At 40.5% G+C, this 18,872-nt stretch overlaps 1 protein-coding gene across 14 annotated transcripts in view; it reads right to left on the bottom strand.

Moving 5' to 3' along the window:
- The window catches only part of LOC121952800 (protein Aster-B), a 44,082-nt gene extending 25,623 nt beyond the window's left edge, over positions 1–18,459 (bottom strand). For 2 of the 14 annotated variants that reach the window (XM_088088524.1, XM_088088525.1), the window contains exon 1: positions 7,975–8,310. In XM_088088524.1, coding sequence (XP_087944650.1) covers positions 7,975–7,997 — 23 coding nt within the window. In that variant the 5' untranslated portion in view covers positions 7,998–8,310. The other 12 variants (XM_088088528.1, XM_088088529.1, XM_088088530.1 and 9 more) reach the window with 10 other exon arrangements.
- Positions 18,460–18,872: the final 413 nt, after the last annotated feature.

The following is an 18,872-nucleotide window of genomic DNA, read 5'->3' as shown; positions in this document are numbered from 1 at the left end:
TGCAGCCTATGCATATGACCTAATTCAAATAGATTTGTTTATGAAATGAAATGATTTTGTGGGAGACAACTCTGCATCAGGAAAAGCTCCAAAGTCTTTGGTAAGGAAATATAATCCATAATTTCCTGTGGGGAAATCCTGTCAAATAAGGTACTAAAATTATTAAAGCTCTTTTTTATGATACTTAAGTATGTGGTCCTTGGAATTTTATCAACACTCAGAGAGAAGGCCTTCAGTTGTAAAAGGTTTAGAGCGCCTGCCCTCAGCAAGCAGAGGACAAAAAGTGCAACATGTTCTCACCCCAAGTCCTTACGTATCGCTGCTGGACTTCCGCGTCTACATATTACACTCTGGGTATCCTTCCGTGTTTGCTACTGATGTTCTGGGATGCTGCTGCCTTGATGTCAACAAAAACACTGTACACGGTTTTGTTTGGGCACATAGCAACAATGTCGGTACGTCAACAAATGCACACGCTGGCATGGATGATGGGAAGGAGGCACATGGTAAGGTGGGAAAACAACATCAAATTCAGACAGGAAGCAAATACCGGACTCCCGCAGGTCTGATCCAGCAATCCAGTGCCTCTTCTACACATAGGGACCTTTGTGCTCCTTATATTACATTGTCATCAACAGTCATTCAACTTGACTCCATCCAGTGGCGCATCATCTGGATGCGACATATTATGTCTACCCAAATCATCAACTGACTCTGCTTGTCCGTTTATCGGACTGCTGTGGCAGGTGCCGTCTATAGCGGCTTATAATAACTCACAAACGGTTCTGTCTGACCACGCTCTCAGCTGACACCGTCCAGCGCATTATTTTTGCATCATGCAGATGCAAAAGATGGTTTTCCGCATGAGGATCTTAAGCTGAAATCACTCCAAAAATGTATTGGATGACTTCGGTACGAGAACATTTTTACTCTGCCGCAGGTCTGTAACAGTGACGTTAATCTACGATTCTCATGTAAGAAGACTAGAAACAAAAAAACACAACTGTCAGATCAAATGTTCACCAGTGCCTTAACTCTCGCTGCTTCACTCTCTGAGTCGAGGCATCAAACCCAGAGAGCTGAAACTGACCGACACGCAGTGAGGCTGGATGCCGCCTCCCCCTGCATTGCAGCCCTCAGTCAAAGGTCAAATTACAAACAGCACCTAGACAGCTATAGAGGTCAATCTGGACTTCCTGCCAACCCAGACATTATTACATCATCGGTCAGTGCACTCGTACACAGAAAAAAACCCAGTGTGATGCCAGTTTTGAAGACTGTCAGTTTTTACTTGACACTGATTGACTCCATAGTGACTCCTCTCGGCTTAATCACCTTAAATTATATAAATGCAGATCACATGCACAGAAGCCTCCAATCAGACTTCCATTTTAAATCATTATTCTTTATCTGTGGGCAAGTTAAGTGATTATGCAACAACAATCAACTGTAAATATTTTAATAATTCATTTTAAATGCATATATCTCTTTGTGCAGACGTCACAGCAAAACAACACACACTCCTCATGCTGCAGATAGACACAGTGATCAAAGGTGGGGTGGGATGGAAAATGAGTTGTGTCTCACTCAGTCACATCAAGTCCACGCTAAACCGTCTGATGCAGCAGACATGGTGGGATGTAAAATGGTGCAAGGTGACACATCCTCCCTCGGTAACACACAAACACGCCACTGCATGCACGGAGCGACGGCAACACATGGATGACGGGGGGACGAGGCGTTATTAGGAGAGACACTGACCAACCTGGCAGCCATGGAAGACCTCAGCCCACAGCATCAGACTCTACCTGCTTCATTCATCCACTCATTCAGACAGCAACATCAGCAGAAGAGGAGGAGACAAGGAAGCAGAGAGAAGAGAGGAGGAGGAGGAGGATGCCTCTGAGAATCCTTGCCAAAGAGTCCGTGCATGGGGGTGGGTAAACAGACAGTACTGCCCCCTCCGACAGATGCAGTTCAAAAGGTTGAAGAGGCCAGTGCTGTATGTTTCATTCCTGTCTTTCTCTTCTATTTTTCCATTTTTTTTCTTTCTTCCTGCAGGATGATTCACAGGCTCCTGCTGCTGCAAAGCCCCTCTTTCTCAAAGTCCGCCCTCTCTCACCCCCCCGTCCGACCCACCAAGCTGTGATTGGATGCCAAAACAGAGCGCTGGATACTGCTCCTGTTGCCGCTCTGCACAGTGGGCTCCAGCATCGTACGCACACTCCCACTCCTCACTAATTCATGAGCGTCATGAATGAAAGCTGCTGACGTGGATTAACCCTCACTGTCACACCATGCTGCCAGCCCCTCCCCATTAAACAGACCACGCACATGCTTGATCTCTCAGACACACATGCACACACGCTTCTGTCAGCTCACGCTCAGCACACACTCTTGCATCTTTGCATCTTTCCATCTGCCTTCTTTCTCCTCTCACATCTGACTCACTATAAATCTCATCAGTTTCTTTGTTTTTTTTGCTCTCTGTTCAGACGGTTGACATCTTTTTACCCCATCGTCGTTTTTACATGCATATTCAAAAAAGAATAGTTCTCTTTTTTAATCTGATGTCTTTTTTGAATTATAATGTAGGCAAGGGGAAATTGGAAATATGAAATATAACTTCAGTGACACGCAATCAATTATTTCTGCATGTTTCCTCCCTGATAATAAATCCACAATTAAAAAACACAAATCTGTCAGGTTGCCAAAGCCTGAGGAGGGACTGCCTACCCTCACTGACATGGACACACATTACAGGATATGCAAAAGACTGAACTAACACACACACACACACACACACACACACACACACACACACACACACACACACACACACACACACACACACACACACACACACACACACACACACACACACACACACACACACACACACACACACACACACACACACAGATCACAAATCATCTGTTTTTGGCTCATAAATCAATGAGGCCACCTGACACTGGTCCAACCTTTAGAAATGAAACAAGCTGACTTGCTTTGCTTTGTATAGTCTCTGTTATCTATCAGGGTTTCCCACACGGTCATTTACTTGTGACGGGCAACCAGAAATATTTTCTTGTTCTTTTCAGAACACCAGGCGCAGTGAAAGAAAAACTTGATTGCGCTTGGTCGAAAAGTCTGCATTCACTCAATGTGCACTCTGCTTCTCCTCTTATCCATCAATCTCAGAGTAGATCAACTTATCAATTATCCACACTGTAAAAATAATGATGAAAAAAGGTTACAAACAAAAGAGCCCCCAAGTATCTAAGTACAGTACGTGATGAGAGTTAAATAATACATCACCAATGTATAGTTTCACATACGTTATTCAGGTTGCACAAAGATGCCGTCAGTCATGCCAGTTTGTTTGAAACGCATGCGCTGTATGTCAGTATGCACCTTACTGGTTAGTCATTCTCTCCTCTTCTATTTAATTTTGCATTGCCTTAAGAGAGCGAGAGAAGACACTGACCTCTGGCTGACCCACAAATTCAACAGTTTTTTACCAGCTTTATGTCTGGATTAGGTCTGCTGCCAGTACATATGGCAATCTTTGTATTTTAGTCACTTGATGACTGTATGTTAACTGTATTTGGTTTATTTTAAAATGGAGAGAAGGCATTTAGCAACTTAACAAAACAGTACAAGTAAATGATGTGAAAAAAGGACAACAGAAGAGAAGTAAATACCAATAAATATTAAAAAAAAAATAGTTTTCTGGATATTTAAAAAAGATTTTTCAAGTCATTTCCTTTTCCCCTTTTACTAATTTCTTTAATAATTAACGAATAACTTGTGGGACATAGAAATCAAACCACTTTGCTCATGGTTTAAATGCGTCTGAGCGCAACACAAGAAAACTAGTGCCGATTCAAGTTTCAAAGGGTTAACTGAAGGAAATTTAACACAAAGAAAGGCTGATGATTTAAACTACTTTGACGGGACCCTAGCTAATGGGCAAATATTGGATAACTGTAACACTATTATATCTTTTGTCTTTTCTGTATTTTTGTGTAATGTTTGTGCGATTGCTCCTCACCAGTTAATACTGGTTGCCTGACAACCAGTCTATATGCAGTGTGTTTACATCAAAGACTACAACAATTATCCTTTGCTGCTCTGTCCTGACTGAATCAGATCGACTGTATATTAGAGAGGATGCAGTGGAGTATTACTCTCCTCCTTGCAAACAGTGAACATTTTTCACATCGCTCTTCCTCCTGTGCAGTGCTCCATCCTTTGCATACATTCGATCCCATTCTGTCGAGTAACCCAGATTCTTAATGTCCCTCGGGACAGATCCCTATGATGTGGCCTGAGCTAGAAGCAGCCAATGCGCACTTGTGTTCAGCCCACTGAGCCGTGTAGCAGCGAATCACAGAGCGCCTCACTGCTGAGTTATATGAGAAGCAGCCAATGGAGGTTACAGTCAGTGAAAATGATAAAAACGTAAGGTAATTTTAGTGGGTACAGGCAGAAGCTATAAATGTCACACAGTACTAAATAGCTGCATCTTCCCTCAGTGGTACAATGGAGGAGCGATAGAAGGGCTTATATGTTTGTAAGAAACGATAGTGGGAATTTTTTGTCATGAAATTAGGTCATTAGCGCTGCATAACTATTTTTTTCAACACATGTGCTAGGGTGATGTTAATACAAAGTGAGACCAATACACTGCAATGACTTACTTCGGTATATCCACACACTCCAAATGATCATTTTCTTGGAAACTGCACTCTCCTCTGATCTCAAAATGTTGTTTTTATGTCCTGTATGACAATATGACAGGGCATGGTTAAAAATGTTTTTGTGTAGTATGATCAGACCATGGATGTATAAAGACAACTGGATACAGCCAGTTGCACAGTGACACATAAAGCCAGAAAAGTGTAACATGTATGTGCCTCAACCAACACTGGGATGTCAACACATGGTTAGGATTAAGCAACAGAAACATGTGGTTAGGTTTAGTAAAAAACATCATGGTTTGGCTCAAATTCATACAAGAAGCAAACAACGTGCTCACGGGTGAAAGTCCAAGGTTAGGATCCACGCGTCCTACAGCAATCATCCAGTTCCTTACAAAACATACTTACTGGAAGCATTTCAGCTCGAGGCCATCCAGCGGTGTATCTTGTGGCTGCTGTCTGTCTGTCTGTTTGAACGTTTAAAAGAGACTTTTAAAGCCTCTTTTAAAAGAGGCCACATGTCCGCATATCATACTGCAGCAACAGGTGACGTCTGGCCAACCTGTGGCGTATTATAACACTGCGAAAGGTTTCCATTGGAATATCATACCCTCACGTTTGGCGTCATTATCTTATGCTGAACTCATTGCATCATTGGGTCCATACAGTATGCACAACAGAAACTTCCACTAGCCAAGCTGGGTGATGTTTATTTTAACGCTCTGCTAACTGTTCAGGTAAAATTTTCTGAGTTCTTCTAGACTTTCGAAATGGTATGGACTGATTGGATCAAATCTAAATAGTCTGGGCCCAGTGACATTACTTAATTTGTAAGGAGCCATGATTGTTATTTACATCCACTCCCTGATTTTATTACTTCCGGTGAAACAATAAGATTTTCCACCTGTAGCCAGAGATTTATTTAACCTTAATTTAAATGTTTATATGACAGATTTGTCTTTTCAGCAATCCCATCACAGGCAGTTATGCAAACAGCTGCTGTCAGGCTGGTAACATTACAATGTGTGTGTGTGTGTGTATGTGTGTGTGTTGCAAAAAGGAAACTCAAATTAAAATGGCTGCATTCCCATGCTTTCTAATTAAGAAAGCACCCTCTGGGACAGATGGCCATCATTATACCTTTGCCACTGCTCATTAACACAGAACAAATGTAGAGCTGAGTGACCTAAGAATATGTTCATATTATAGAACAGTGGCCAAAGGAGGTCGCCTGCGTGAGCTGCACAGAGAGCAGTGTTATACAGTTATAAAAGGATGCACTGACAATTAGATTCACTGTGGAGAGAAACATTACAATTCCTTATAAAAAAATAAACTGCAGAGATGGAATAGATTGTTAAAAATAGGATTTGACCCTGAGTGGCTGAGGAAAAGATGAATAAATTAAACATTTCACATGCAGTTGCATCATTATGCTTTTATATTTTCATTCCTTTAATATTATTTTGGCAACTATGAAATGTGCTGTTGAGAACTCTGGAGGGAGTATTAGCTCTTTCAACTAACCTTTTACTATTGATGTGCAGAAACTTGTATGCATGATGGCCAGGATACAAGGTCGACTCGTCGAGTCCTACAGGATCCCATGCTCACGATTGTGCGGTGTGGCATTTGTTTTGACTTGTGAAAAATGAGCAAGAGGAACTGATTTCATGTTACAAATTGAAGCATGTATGCTGCAGATTCGGCCCAAAGGGCCCCAGAATGATTAGCTACCCAAAGCTGTCTGGGAACCAGGACAGCCTGCTGATGGAGGTACAAGATGTCCTACATCTTGAATATGGCTACAGGCCATAAACAGACATAAAGTAGCTATAGCCCTGACCCTTTCTGTCAGGTTGATAACTGGAGCAGAAAAACCTACTAAATGTACATCTATGCTATTATGTCTTTGACGTACAGCTGATGGATATCTAACAGAAATACAGAAAGACTTTTTTGTAGCTAGAAAATATTACATCATTGATTTATCTTCAAATCCTGCAAAAACTCTCTAAAGCTCCATAAGATACACATTATATTATCAGAGTGACTGTCTTCAAAGAAGTATATAGAAAATCAAAGTTTCTTGAAAACTCCGGACTTAGCAGGAATGCAAGAAATGCTTGCATGCTGGGAAAAGCTTGGAGCAAACCTTCACTGAGCTGACAGACCTGATGGGATAACTTAAGGATTAGGCCTTGCATTGGTAATACAAAGTAAATCATTAAGATTTTTTATGCAGATAATACTACAATCAGCCAGAGCAAAACATGGTAGGATTACACTACAAAAGCAGGTGGTTATATTTAGGCAACAAAAACACATGAAAACCAATGCTGGGATGTCAACAAAAGCACATAATTAGAATAAGGCAACAAAGACATGGATGTTTAGGCAAAAGAGGCACGTGGTTAGGTGTTTAAAATATATATTTTAAAAAAAGTCACATTCTGACGGGAAGCAAACACTGACCTCTTGGGTAAAAGTCTGGGGTTTGTTGGACCCATCGTGCTCCTTATATTACGTAGTTACAGGAGGTGTTTCAACCTGATATCTGTTCAGCAGTGTATCAGGCGGACATGACAGGGTACATCTGGCTGACTGGTGACATGTCATAACACCATGACCGGTTCTGTTCGGCTACGTTTTCAGCTGATGCTGCCCAGCGGCATATCATACAGCTGCGCAAGCTGGCTTTTGGCGCCTGAATCTTATGCTGAAATCACTGCAAAAGTGGCAATATTTGACGACCTATAGAACGAGTGTTGTAGTGCCACTGTTGCTAGCATGGTAGCTGCATGAATGAATGAATGAATAAATAAATGAATAAAGCCAATGTGGAAAAACCAAAATGGATTGAGAAAATTTTACACTTAATCTTCTGTCCTTTCACTATACGTTCCCTGCAAACACTCACACATGCATTCTCTATGACTGGGTGTTTCTGCTTTAATATACTGCAAAATATAATGGATTGTACATGAAAAGATAGGAGTAAAAGAGAGAGGAATACAAAAATTAGGATTTCATTGGTGGATAGTGATTAACAATAGCAAATAAATCCTGCTATTGAGGTCACAGGGTTTTTGGTGAACAGATGGCAGAATAGACAGATGAGACAAGAACGGTGAAGATGTAAGAAAATCATTAAAGAAAAACTATGAACATCGCTTTTAATTTGAGCCACTTTTACACTAGCACCTTGTAACTTCACGACAGCCCACATGTGTGCACACACACCCAGAAAAGAGTCCATCAGCAGTCTTACCAGGTCAGCTTGAAGCCTTTCATCAGTGCAGAAAGAGTTGTCCGTGAGCCATCGCCTGTTCTCCCCACTCAGTCTGTCAGTCACTCCATACCATGCTGTATTGTTGTTGTTGTTGTGTGGGGGCGGCAGAAGAGGTTGCGTGTTAAATTGCAGGGCTCGATGCCTTGCAGCGGCACCCACAAAAGGGGCAGACCGAATACAAAAAAATAGCTAAAGCCCAGTCCTGCTGTAACTTCAGCAAGCAGCCTCATCCTGCTGCTTCCAGCCTCATCTGAGAGTGTGTGTGAGGTGTTTTGCGCATGTCTTTGTGTCCTAGGTGAGTGTGTGTGTGTGTGTGTGTGTGTGTGTGTGAGGGTACAGCAGCAGCAGTAGCAGCAGCACATCCACTCTCTCTCATATGCAGCAGACTCTGTCTCTGCAGATGGAGGCATTTGCCAGGCAGACGGAGAAAGATGACCAACTGTGCATTTTTTTCAACACTCTCCATTCCCTTTAGCTGAAACACCTCCTCTTCGCTTATCGGAGCACGCCTGCCACTCTGCCAAGGTCTCTCCATCTCTCTGTGTCTCCATCTCATTCAGTGGCACTGATAAGGGTGCACACTGGATGCTCTGACAGGGATTACTGTCTGTTTTGCTCAGTTCTGGCAGCTGCTCCTTTAATCTCCTAATACATGTGGGTACGTGTATGTAACTCATGTCAGAAATTAAGGCCAAGTGTTTGTGAAATGGGGAAAATATCTTATGCCATAAATGTAATTTATAACTTTACAGCACTATCCATATCTAGACACTCAACGCTTTACTTGGCAACTTTGTTTTGTTTTCTTCTTTTGTTTTTTCCAGCTTTCTTCTACGAAGTTACGCTGTTTGACTTCTGGGTCACAGCCCAGCACAGGGACTATGGAGCCTGCACAGGACATCTAGGCCAGGTGTATATACATTAACCCCCAACCGCAGCTGTGTTAATCAGCAAGTAGTTAAGTCTAATTTTAGTTGAATTAACACAATAATTTCATTTTTTTAGAATCATGTAAATGTACAGACAGATTAAAACTTCCAGAAAGAGAACCATGGGTACTACGAGGATGCTGGTCCTCTATTTTTGAGGTGCAAATAGGGAGATCAATATAGAAAAGCGTAATTTGTTAAAAATATACCCTTACAAAATCTTAGTATCATTTCCAAAAATGTTTTAAAAAATCTCTATTTTAAGGAAAAAATCCATATTTAATTATCAAATATTGTTCAAACACCTGCAAGGCATGAGGGGAAAGGGCAGTCTGTGTGAGGTGGTGTTGGAGGGCAGAGGAGGACAAGCTCCTGTGATGTACGTCATTTTTTATGCTAATGTGTTATTGGCCAAAACATGCAAATTTAATGTGGCCCACACCCGAAGCTGCATGGCAAAATCAGAGTCTAAATGCTGTGTATCACTGCAGGTAGTGCCTTTAAGATACAAACCCTACCCATGAAATCAATGGAGCAGTTTCTATTTCCTGAAAGATACCGAGCAGATCAACCACAGTATTCCCTCAGAAAGGGAAGAGTGTTGAATTGCATCACTGCAGCCTCAAATCAATCTCATACAAGCCTCAGAGGTGGAAACAGAATGACAGCAGCATCATGTCTGGCAAGGTCACAGGTATCACAATACCACTAACAGCTCTGTGATCATAGTATTTGTAGTTGTGGATGCTAATGGGTTTACTCTGCAGAAGATCTCAGGCTCAGTTTACATTCTGTATATGCACGCACACACGCACGCACACACACACACACACACACACACACACACACACACACACACACACACACACACACACACACACACGGACTAGTGTGGGATTAAACCAAGAAAAGAACAGAAAAAGAATCTTCTACGGTTATATTTCAGTCAGTTCTCATTCTGCAGTTGTTAAATACCGTCACTTTTGCTGTGATTTCGGCGTAAGATATCAACGCCAAATGCCACCTTCCACATCTGCATGATACGCTGCTGGATGGTGTTAACAAAACAGGTTGCGGTGTTATTATTCACCGCTGGACAGCTGGAAGGCCAGATGGCCAGACAGCACCTGTCACAGCAGTATGATACGCAGAAGCTTCAGTTGCAAACATTCGAACCTGTTGTGTCTGCATGATACGCCGCTGGATGGTGTCAGGTAAAAATGCTGGGATGTAGGCATCCAACTGTTGGGGATGGCATCCCGAAACTGAAGATGGGGATGATACCTAAAGCATTATGAAATATGTAGATGTAAATTTCCACTGACAAAGCGGCAATACGTGACAACTTTGGATGAGAACGTGTTGATGTAACTTTATGTCCAGTGCTTAACGTGACAACGTCAGTCATAGGAGGCTAATTTGTTAGATATCATACAAACCCATGTCTGAGGATACACTCACAAAATCCCTGGCTATTGTGTCAAGAACAGCATGTTTCTCAAGGCAATGTTAGTGAACATTAGATAAGTTTGCAGAGCAGCAGGAGAGGGAACAAGTGCTGCAGCGATGAAGGAATACTGAATACAGAAGCAAGATTGCAAAGTAACTTTGACTACTCAATATAAGACACTATAAAACCTGGAAGACCAAGTCCATCGATATTAAGTGACATCCTAAATCGACATCCCATATCGTACAAAATATTCTATATGTCAGGCCCGAAAAAACTCCTATCTGCATATGAAATTCATTGGAATCATCAGCCTACTGAACATGTGATGACTACAGTTGTCTTTCTGTAATTGCTTCTGGGTGTGTAAGATTACCAGCAGAGGGCAACAGATGCCTTAGAGTCCTCTTCTCTCTCATCAGACACTCAAACACTGACATCCAAGCTCTGACTGAGGACAGATGAACAGTCATCGCCCGTACATGACAGGTTTTATGTCCGTTATGTCCTGAATTCAGCACAGTCCAACTTTTGAGAGGATGTGCACTCTATAGTAAAGCGGGCCCTAAGGGTTAAATTATAGTGAATGCGTCTCAGGTAATTCAGTGCTAGGACTCCGGTTGTAAAAAGTGAAACTGCACCTGGACTGAAGAAAATATCCCAAAACAACTGTCTCAACAAAACCAGACAGCTGCCTCATCAACAATAAGAGGGAGTCAGTGTTGGAAAAGCTAAAGTAGTTGCTTTTCAGCACCTCAGAGAAACAAAAAACAAAAAAAAACAGCCTTATTTAGGAAACTTTTGTGCGTTATCAGCAGTGTTGATGAATATTTCTCACCTCAGCTTTCCTGTCCTGCTGTCAGGCCTATAGTGCGGAAGGAGAAAGTATCAACGCTAATGAGAAAACATAACAAAAAAAATAATGTATATGTTCATAATCTCATCAGCTAAAGGAAATGATCTGTACTCAAAGCCATTATTTGTGACCCATGCAGTGTCTCTAGATGTGTCATACAATAAAGCTGAACTATGAACTGTTTTCATTTTTCGCGGTACTTTTAGCCATATCTCAAAACAAAAGAAAAACCAACACATTTGAGTCAATGTTGACACCCTTATTGTCAGATCGCTTAACTGAAAAAAACTTCCTTCTTACTAACTAAGCCTCTACTCGAAAGTTACATACCCAAAGTTAACTGTATTCATTTGCAGGATACAAGGTCTGTATAAATAATCTCGGCATCACAATAAAGGTAACGGGAGATAATCTGCAGAATGGGGCAAAGTAAGCCCAAAACCTACAGAAAACCGTATCACAACATATGGCAGCACCTTATGCATGAACAGAAGCTAAAAAAGTGAAGCCAAGCTTATTTAGAGGGGTTTTAGTAGAGGAATGTTAAGCTGTAATTTCCAAATTGGCCATTTTCGGTACATTATGCCTCATTCCCCGCTGTAAGAAAACACTCACTAACATAAATGGAAACAAAACAAAAACTATGCACGCTAAATGATATTGATCCAACAAAACCAACACATGTCATTAACACTTTAGTTTAACCCTCTGAAACCTGGAGCGACAACTGGTGCAATTTCTTCCAAAAGCATGAGGAAACAGGCAGTGAGCAACTTGGTAAGAAAAAAGTAGATTAAGAATTTGGTTTTTTGACTATGAAAAAAGGTCTAGGGAAAAAATAAAGAAAAAAGGTAAAAACTATACTTACAGTGATCAAAATATTTAAAATTATTTGTATGCATTTTGTCTAAGTCTTGTTGGCCTTGTTCTTTTATTACTTTTTCTTTTTTCATTTAAAAAAATGTTTTTAAGGTAATTTCCGTGTTCTTTTCTTAAATTTCTAACTGATTTCTTTCTTTTGTTGCCAATTGCCTTCTTCCCATTGTTCTGAGAGAAATCTGCCAATAAAAAAATGCAACAGTAAAACATTCTCAAAGAAAACTGCAGCAATAAATGACAGCAAACAGTTTTGCTCTTCATGCCATCAATGCAGAAGATACATAAGACACTCACTTGACCCTGTGGAAGGCCAGCCTCCTTCTGAGAGAAGACACTCGCAGATGGCAGCCCTGCTTGACACCAACGCGGCCCTGGACCACCATCGTGACGCTTACATTCACTACAGTTTCACTGTCCCAAAGCCCGCTGGATGGAAAACTGAAGGGCCAGCAGAGGACGATGCCGGATCAAACATCCTTTTCTTCTGCTTAAAGTCTCAGTAGTGGAATCTCTTGTTTCTTCCTTTATCTTTCGTGCTCCTCCAACTTAATTTGCCTTCTCTGCACCTCCCTCTTTTCCCTTACCTCCAACTATACCAACACCTATCCACCTCCTAACTCAGCCCCTCCCTCCTTGGTACTCTTGGCTCTTTCCAACTGACCCATTTCTTCTATGCTGTCTGTTTTACTCCAAACTACACCTGCTCACATTCTGCACACTTGCAGGAACGCTGTTTTTGCGTCATCCTGCAGCCCACAGGGAAGCACTGCATGCTTACACAGGGTTACTACATTTATCATGTGCTGTCTCCCTGTGTTATGAGCTGTTTTGCATGTGTGCATGTGTGTGTGTGTGTGTGTGTGTGTGTGTGTGTGTGTGTGTGTGTGTGTGTGTGTGTGTGTGTACATGCCTGATTTTATGTCTATGTAAATAGTTTGCCCATATGAGCATAAATCCTTTGCCCCATATATGTTATGTTACGGTGTCTTGTCCTGATTTAATGTATCCAAGTAAAACGTTTGTGAAAAATGACATGGAAAAAGCTAAACAAATGGTGCACTACAGTATCATTAACGCTGACTGAGTTAAATATTCATGGTAAAAAGTTAAGAAATTCATTGCAAATTAAAGAACTTGCTAAATATCAGCTGATAATCCTCAATTCTGAGACCACTCTTATGTTACAGATCATATTCCTCTTTACACAATCATGCAAATATACAAGCAAAGAAACATGGCTGTAGTACAAACACACCTTGTGGCTCCACAAAACTCACTTCAAGAGGCACACAACAGCAGCCGTAAACACATTTGCATAGTCATAAATCATTAACCGGCCTTCATTTCCACCAGAGGAGACCTTGAGGGCTGCCGTCCCATGAATAAATGCATTGGGGCTCTAGGTGACTGCAGTGCACATTTGGTACAATTCAGAAATAGTAGATAAAAACAAAATGAAACTGGATTCAACAGCTTTCCCTGTTTGTGTTTTAATGGTTCTTTCGCCTTTTGCATTGTCTTCGCTGGTTCTGCATCCCTCAGCTTGTCAAAAAAAAGTACATTGTCGGTAGGCGGGATTTCATTAACCCTCAAATTGCACAAATTGAAATTGCAAATATAAAATAAGCCCAATGGAAACACGTCAATTATTGAAAAAACTCCCATTTATCACAGAAAGGTTTTTACGCTCACATGAGGTGGTATTTTAGGCAATTCGAAAAAGCCATATCTCATGAAACTGCAATAAAAACACTTCTTTTCTGCGTTTACAGGTCACATGATGTTCAGCATTGCATAACTCGTCAAAAGTTGCGCAAATCATCCGTAAGTTTTGATTTCACAATTTCTCTGTGAAATCGTGGACTACCTCCTCCCAGAAATCCCTCATACGTGGCCGCTCTATGTATAAGGGGCTTGCCTTTCGATTATCTCCAACATATCACGGCTACGTCGCCTTCAATTGGAAATAATGACGGCTAGTGGGCGGCTGCATAGAAATAAACCTGCTAATGTTTTGAGCGTCCATCGCCATGCTTCTTGGAATGTCATCTTGCAATTGTGTTTAAGCAAAAATATTGCTTAAGTTTTGAACAAATTTGTAACTGAAAGCTGTCTTGTGTTAACTTTTCATGAACCCAAAAAAGCCTTGTTTTTACACTCCTGCACTTTGAAAGGGATTTGTAAGCCTTGGACAAAAATAATTTTCTGCAAATGAAGCAACCTTGTTTCCAAGTTGAAATGAAGACATTTACAAAAACTGGAGTTTGAGTGCTTTTCACATGACAACAATTAAAAATAAAGGCTTCATTTTAGTATTGCTTCATGGTCTTGACTCAGTGTAAATACTCAAGTACAGCAGAATAAGATTTGTAATGGAATATAAAATAATGTAAATAATATGCAAAATAATATAAGATAAGCCTTTATTGCTCTCCGGAGGGGATTGGACCAGCTGGTCCAAGTGAAAATCATAGTCTGTGTTCTCCACTTATATGTTACTTTTGCCTTTTTTACTGTGATTTCCTGCTTTTCTATGGACATTTATGATTATTATTTTAACCACATTTGCAGTGTTGTGGGGGCACAGTCGGGCTTCATGGCAATTTAATAATTGTTCTGTACTGTGTAAGCAATTCACCAATGATTTCTTTGTTTTAATGAGCATTTCTACTGAACTGGAAGTCATAATCCGCCGCAGTGAAAGAATCATGCATGGTTTTATCAAGCTGCAAACAGCCCTGCAGCTCTGCACCGTGGTGAGGCTCTGTGCCCTGAGGCTTTGATTTATGAGCACTGAGGAAGTGAACAGCGATGGCGAAAGCCAGCAGTCCAATCACTGCTGTGCTCCATGCTGATATGTTTGTGCTTTGCTAAATGCCAAAAGGTGACTAGTACTGCCTTATTAATAATGAACTTTTGTCAGCAGTTTTATATTATACATCCATATTCATAAATGCAAAAGATGAATCCCTTGTAACTGATGTAACCTGAGTATTTTCAGAGGGAAAATGACTGCATTTCCATTTGGATTAAATATATTTTGGCATTTGAAATACACACATTTTGAAAATCGTCTAACATCGGTGTTTTTCTTACAGTGACTGGCTGCATTCAGTTTGACAACTCGATGTACTTGTGTGTAATAACTAAGTGCTGCTTTTTTAATTTAGAGCATAAAAACATCCTTCTCCATTGCATCATAACAAGCAGGGTGGAGAGCATGCACATCCAAAAAACTTTTACAGCTCAATAAAATCAAACTAAGCTAAGTTCAGACATAGTGGATTGGCACACTGTTTTAAAAGCTCCCAGTGATTTTTTTAATTGTGCAATGTTTCTATCTAGCAGAGATCTTCGTCAGGAATAATTTTCATCACAAAGTTGATCTAGCAGTATAAAGACACAAACAAACTCATCTCTCTGATTTTGATCTGCTTGATTGAGAGCCAGTCCACTCTCAGGCTTAAATGATGACATTGGACCAATCAGAGCAGAGCTGAATGGCGCTCTGATACTTCCACATGGGAAACATAACTTTCCTCCATGAAAAGAAACCAAAAACAACAAAAGCAATACTATGCAGGGATGCACTGAATACAACACATCAAACGTTAAATAAAATGATCAAAAATCATCCAAAAACACAAATCATAAAATCAAAAAGACTTTAGAGATGGTAATAGAGTTTGCATATCCCCTGTCTGATTCTTATAATGCAATGACAGCCCTTTGCCACTAGAGAGCAACATTGGCTTCACAATGGATTGTAAAACTTGTTCTCTGGCCAATGCACATGATTCTCCTCAACAAACCATGGCCAAGAGACAAGCAGATGGCCGAAATATCAACAAGTTGGACTGTGTTCATAGAAGCTTTGCAAATTGTTTCTCTGTCGGCGTCTGCATTAAACACTGAATGCCCGGCCCCGTCACAACGTATCAATGTTAGGATCAACTGTCAAGCTGTCAAGCAGTCACCTTGGATACACTTTGAGCTGTTAAATAATGGCCACCTTTGACACTAAACCTCAGAGTTCAATGTATAAGGCCCTGCTGTTGCTTTATCTCATGGGAATAGTTTCATTTCTACTTTGATTTTTCATCTTCTGTAATTTACAGGGAACTCTGTATAAAATATTTGTACAGGTCTGTCACTGCATCAGTATGTCAACTGATGTTTTAATTAAGATGCATCAGGCAGAGTTGTTCATTTGTTCAGCCCATCTTTGACACGCAAAGGAAATTCTCAACAAACTGACTTTTAGGCAGTTTTCCAATGAATAAATAGATGCTCAAATTCATTGAAAATCATACTTATTCCACCAAAAATCTCCTGCGTATATCAAAGTATGTCATGTGTAGATAAAGGAATATGACATCAAATTGCTAAATTTTGTGAGCTTACGAGCATTTTAGTCTTATAATGTCTGACTCATAATAAACAGCTTTTAAAAAATACAGCAGAACCAGAGATGCAGTTGATTTTACTGCATGCATTCTTATTCCTTGTAAAAAAAAGCAAAAAAAAAAGCTGGTGCCTACATTACCCACAATGCAACTCTACTACTTACAGTTTTCAGAGATTTGGGTGTGTTGCCAGTAGTGCCTTATGTTGCCTCAAGCAGCGATGGGGAGCTATATGTCTGTTAAGGTCATGTCTTTTTAACTTCACACCTCTGGATTCTTTTCATTTTCAAACTTGCAGTCTTCAGCCCAAACTGACAGTGACTCGAGTGACATTACTTGAGGACATTCATCAGACATTTATCAAACCTCACACTTTAACTCCCTCTGGAGACACAAAAGGTTTTCCAGTTTTTCTCGCTTTAGTCCCCCCTATGACCTGTAAACAGACTGATGTGTGAAATGGGTTGAGTTCTCCTTAAAGTCATGAGACCACAGCAGAAAGTCCGTCTATGTGTGAGACTGAGAACTGTAAATGGCTCCTAAAAATGCAATTACAAAATTAAAATAACAGCAAATTACTTCTTTATATTATTGAACCTATGCACATTCCTTTGACAGTTTTGCAGATATATTGCACGTGTTTTTATAATATGATTTTGACATTACTGTTATAACTTTAAGCTATCCTTCTTGTTCTTATGCAATACTTGTTTGTGTTTTAAATTTTATTTCCTCTTACAATATTTATGTAAGAACATCCCTGGCATTTGAAAACCTACTTGGCATTAAACCAGGTTTATATTTTTCTGCAGAAAGTAAAAAAAAATGTAAACATGCCCCAGACGACTGACAACTGTCTATCACTAAAAGCCAGGCCTCTTTGTTTGTCAGTGTACTCATACATAGTTTTTTCTTAGCTTTTGAAAGAAGAAAAGGGTAGTTTCAGTGAGATAAACTTATCTAGAAATGCAATATTCTCCTGACGTGTCTCTGTATAGCAGTGCAGCTGCAATAAGTGAAAAAAGCAAACATTAACAGACATAAATTGATCGCTTGAATTCAGAATAAAACTAGAAATTAGACCTAGAATTAACTTGTTTTTCAAAATCCTATTCCCTAGGCGAAGCTTGAGCAAGTATTAATCTGTAAACTTTAATATTAACAGGGCCCCAGTTTCACAAACATTCACTGGCATCTAAACAGGATTTAACGACACAAAGTATGTCACCATTACAGGTGATAATTACCGCCAACACAGCATTTCAACCAAAAAAGACAAATATTCACCTGCAGGCCAAAAGCACAATAAGTAAAAAATCACCTGCATCTCATCAACGGAGCGTTTTTACAGCACAGAGGCCAGGTACACTAACGCCGACACAGCACAGGTGTTACTGCTCTCATTAAGCGCTAATAATCGGTATCGGCCCCGAAAAACCAATATCTGTCCACCCTACTTAGTTCTGGTGGACTCACCTGTTGAGAAGTTGTCGCTCCTCATCTTATTGTCCCTGCCCTGTAGCTTGGTCCAATATGTCCAAACTCTGTCCATTGTTTGAGGTTAGCTTTGCCAGCTCCCTTAGCACCGCCACATCATGCAGGACCTGCTGGGAGGTCCTCGGTAGCGGCCTGCGCCCGGTCCAGTTCCCGGGTCTTCTTCATACATCCAGGGCTGGACTCCTCAGCCTGCAGCCGCGCGTGTGTCCCCGCGTGATGCCGCCGGCAGACTGCTGTCATTATCGCTGCTAAGATTTTCGACGCTAACGTTATTTTTTAAATAAGTCCAAACTTTTGAAACATCCTGTTGCATCAGCCAAGAGTATTTTTTTTCTTTTATCGAAACTTCCCTGCCCCAGTTTTTTTTTTTATTTTTTTGCTACTTTTTCCATTGAACGCCAAGCGAGGGCAGGACAGCACGCCACCTGTTTAGGTTTTATTTACTTCCTGCGTGACCTCTGACATTACATGATGGACCGACCCATTTAAAGTTTTGGGGGGAGGTGACAACGGGAGGTACCACTGCACCTGACTTACACTGGTAGACTATTTACATTTTTCCAGTGCGTTACCTCCTAATTTGGGCTGTCCCAGTATTAAGTGGGCCTACTGACAGATTTTTCTGTTTTTTTTTCTTATTTATTTTCTTATTTTTAAATACAGAATACAATCCAGTTAGGAACAGCAGTTTACATATGAAACATTACAAGCCAGAAACACATAAACATATATATCAAATAAAATAAAATTAAATTACATAGTGGAATATTTTTTTTTTTTAAAAAAAGGACAACATTTGGGGGGTGACAATATGAAAGCAAACCACAGCAAGGAAAATTACTGAAATTACTGAAAGTGCA

This window comes from Plectropomus leopardus, chromosome 15 (assembly GCF_026936395.1).
Source record: "Plectropomus leopardus strain MGB_pleo_1.0 chromosome 15, ASM2693639v1, whole genome shotgun sequence".
Classification (NCBI taxonomy): Eukaryota; Metazoa; Chordata; class Actinopteri; order Perciformes; family Serranidae; genus Plectropomus; species Plectropomus leopardus.
The sequence above is the reverse complement of the archived record's forward strand: the minus strand, read 5'-3'. Positions and strand labels throughout refer to the sequence as shown.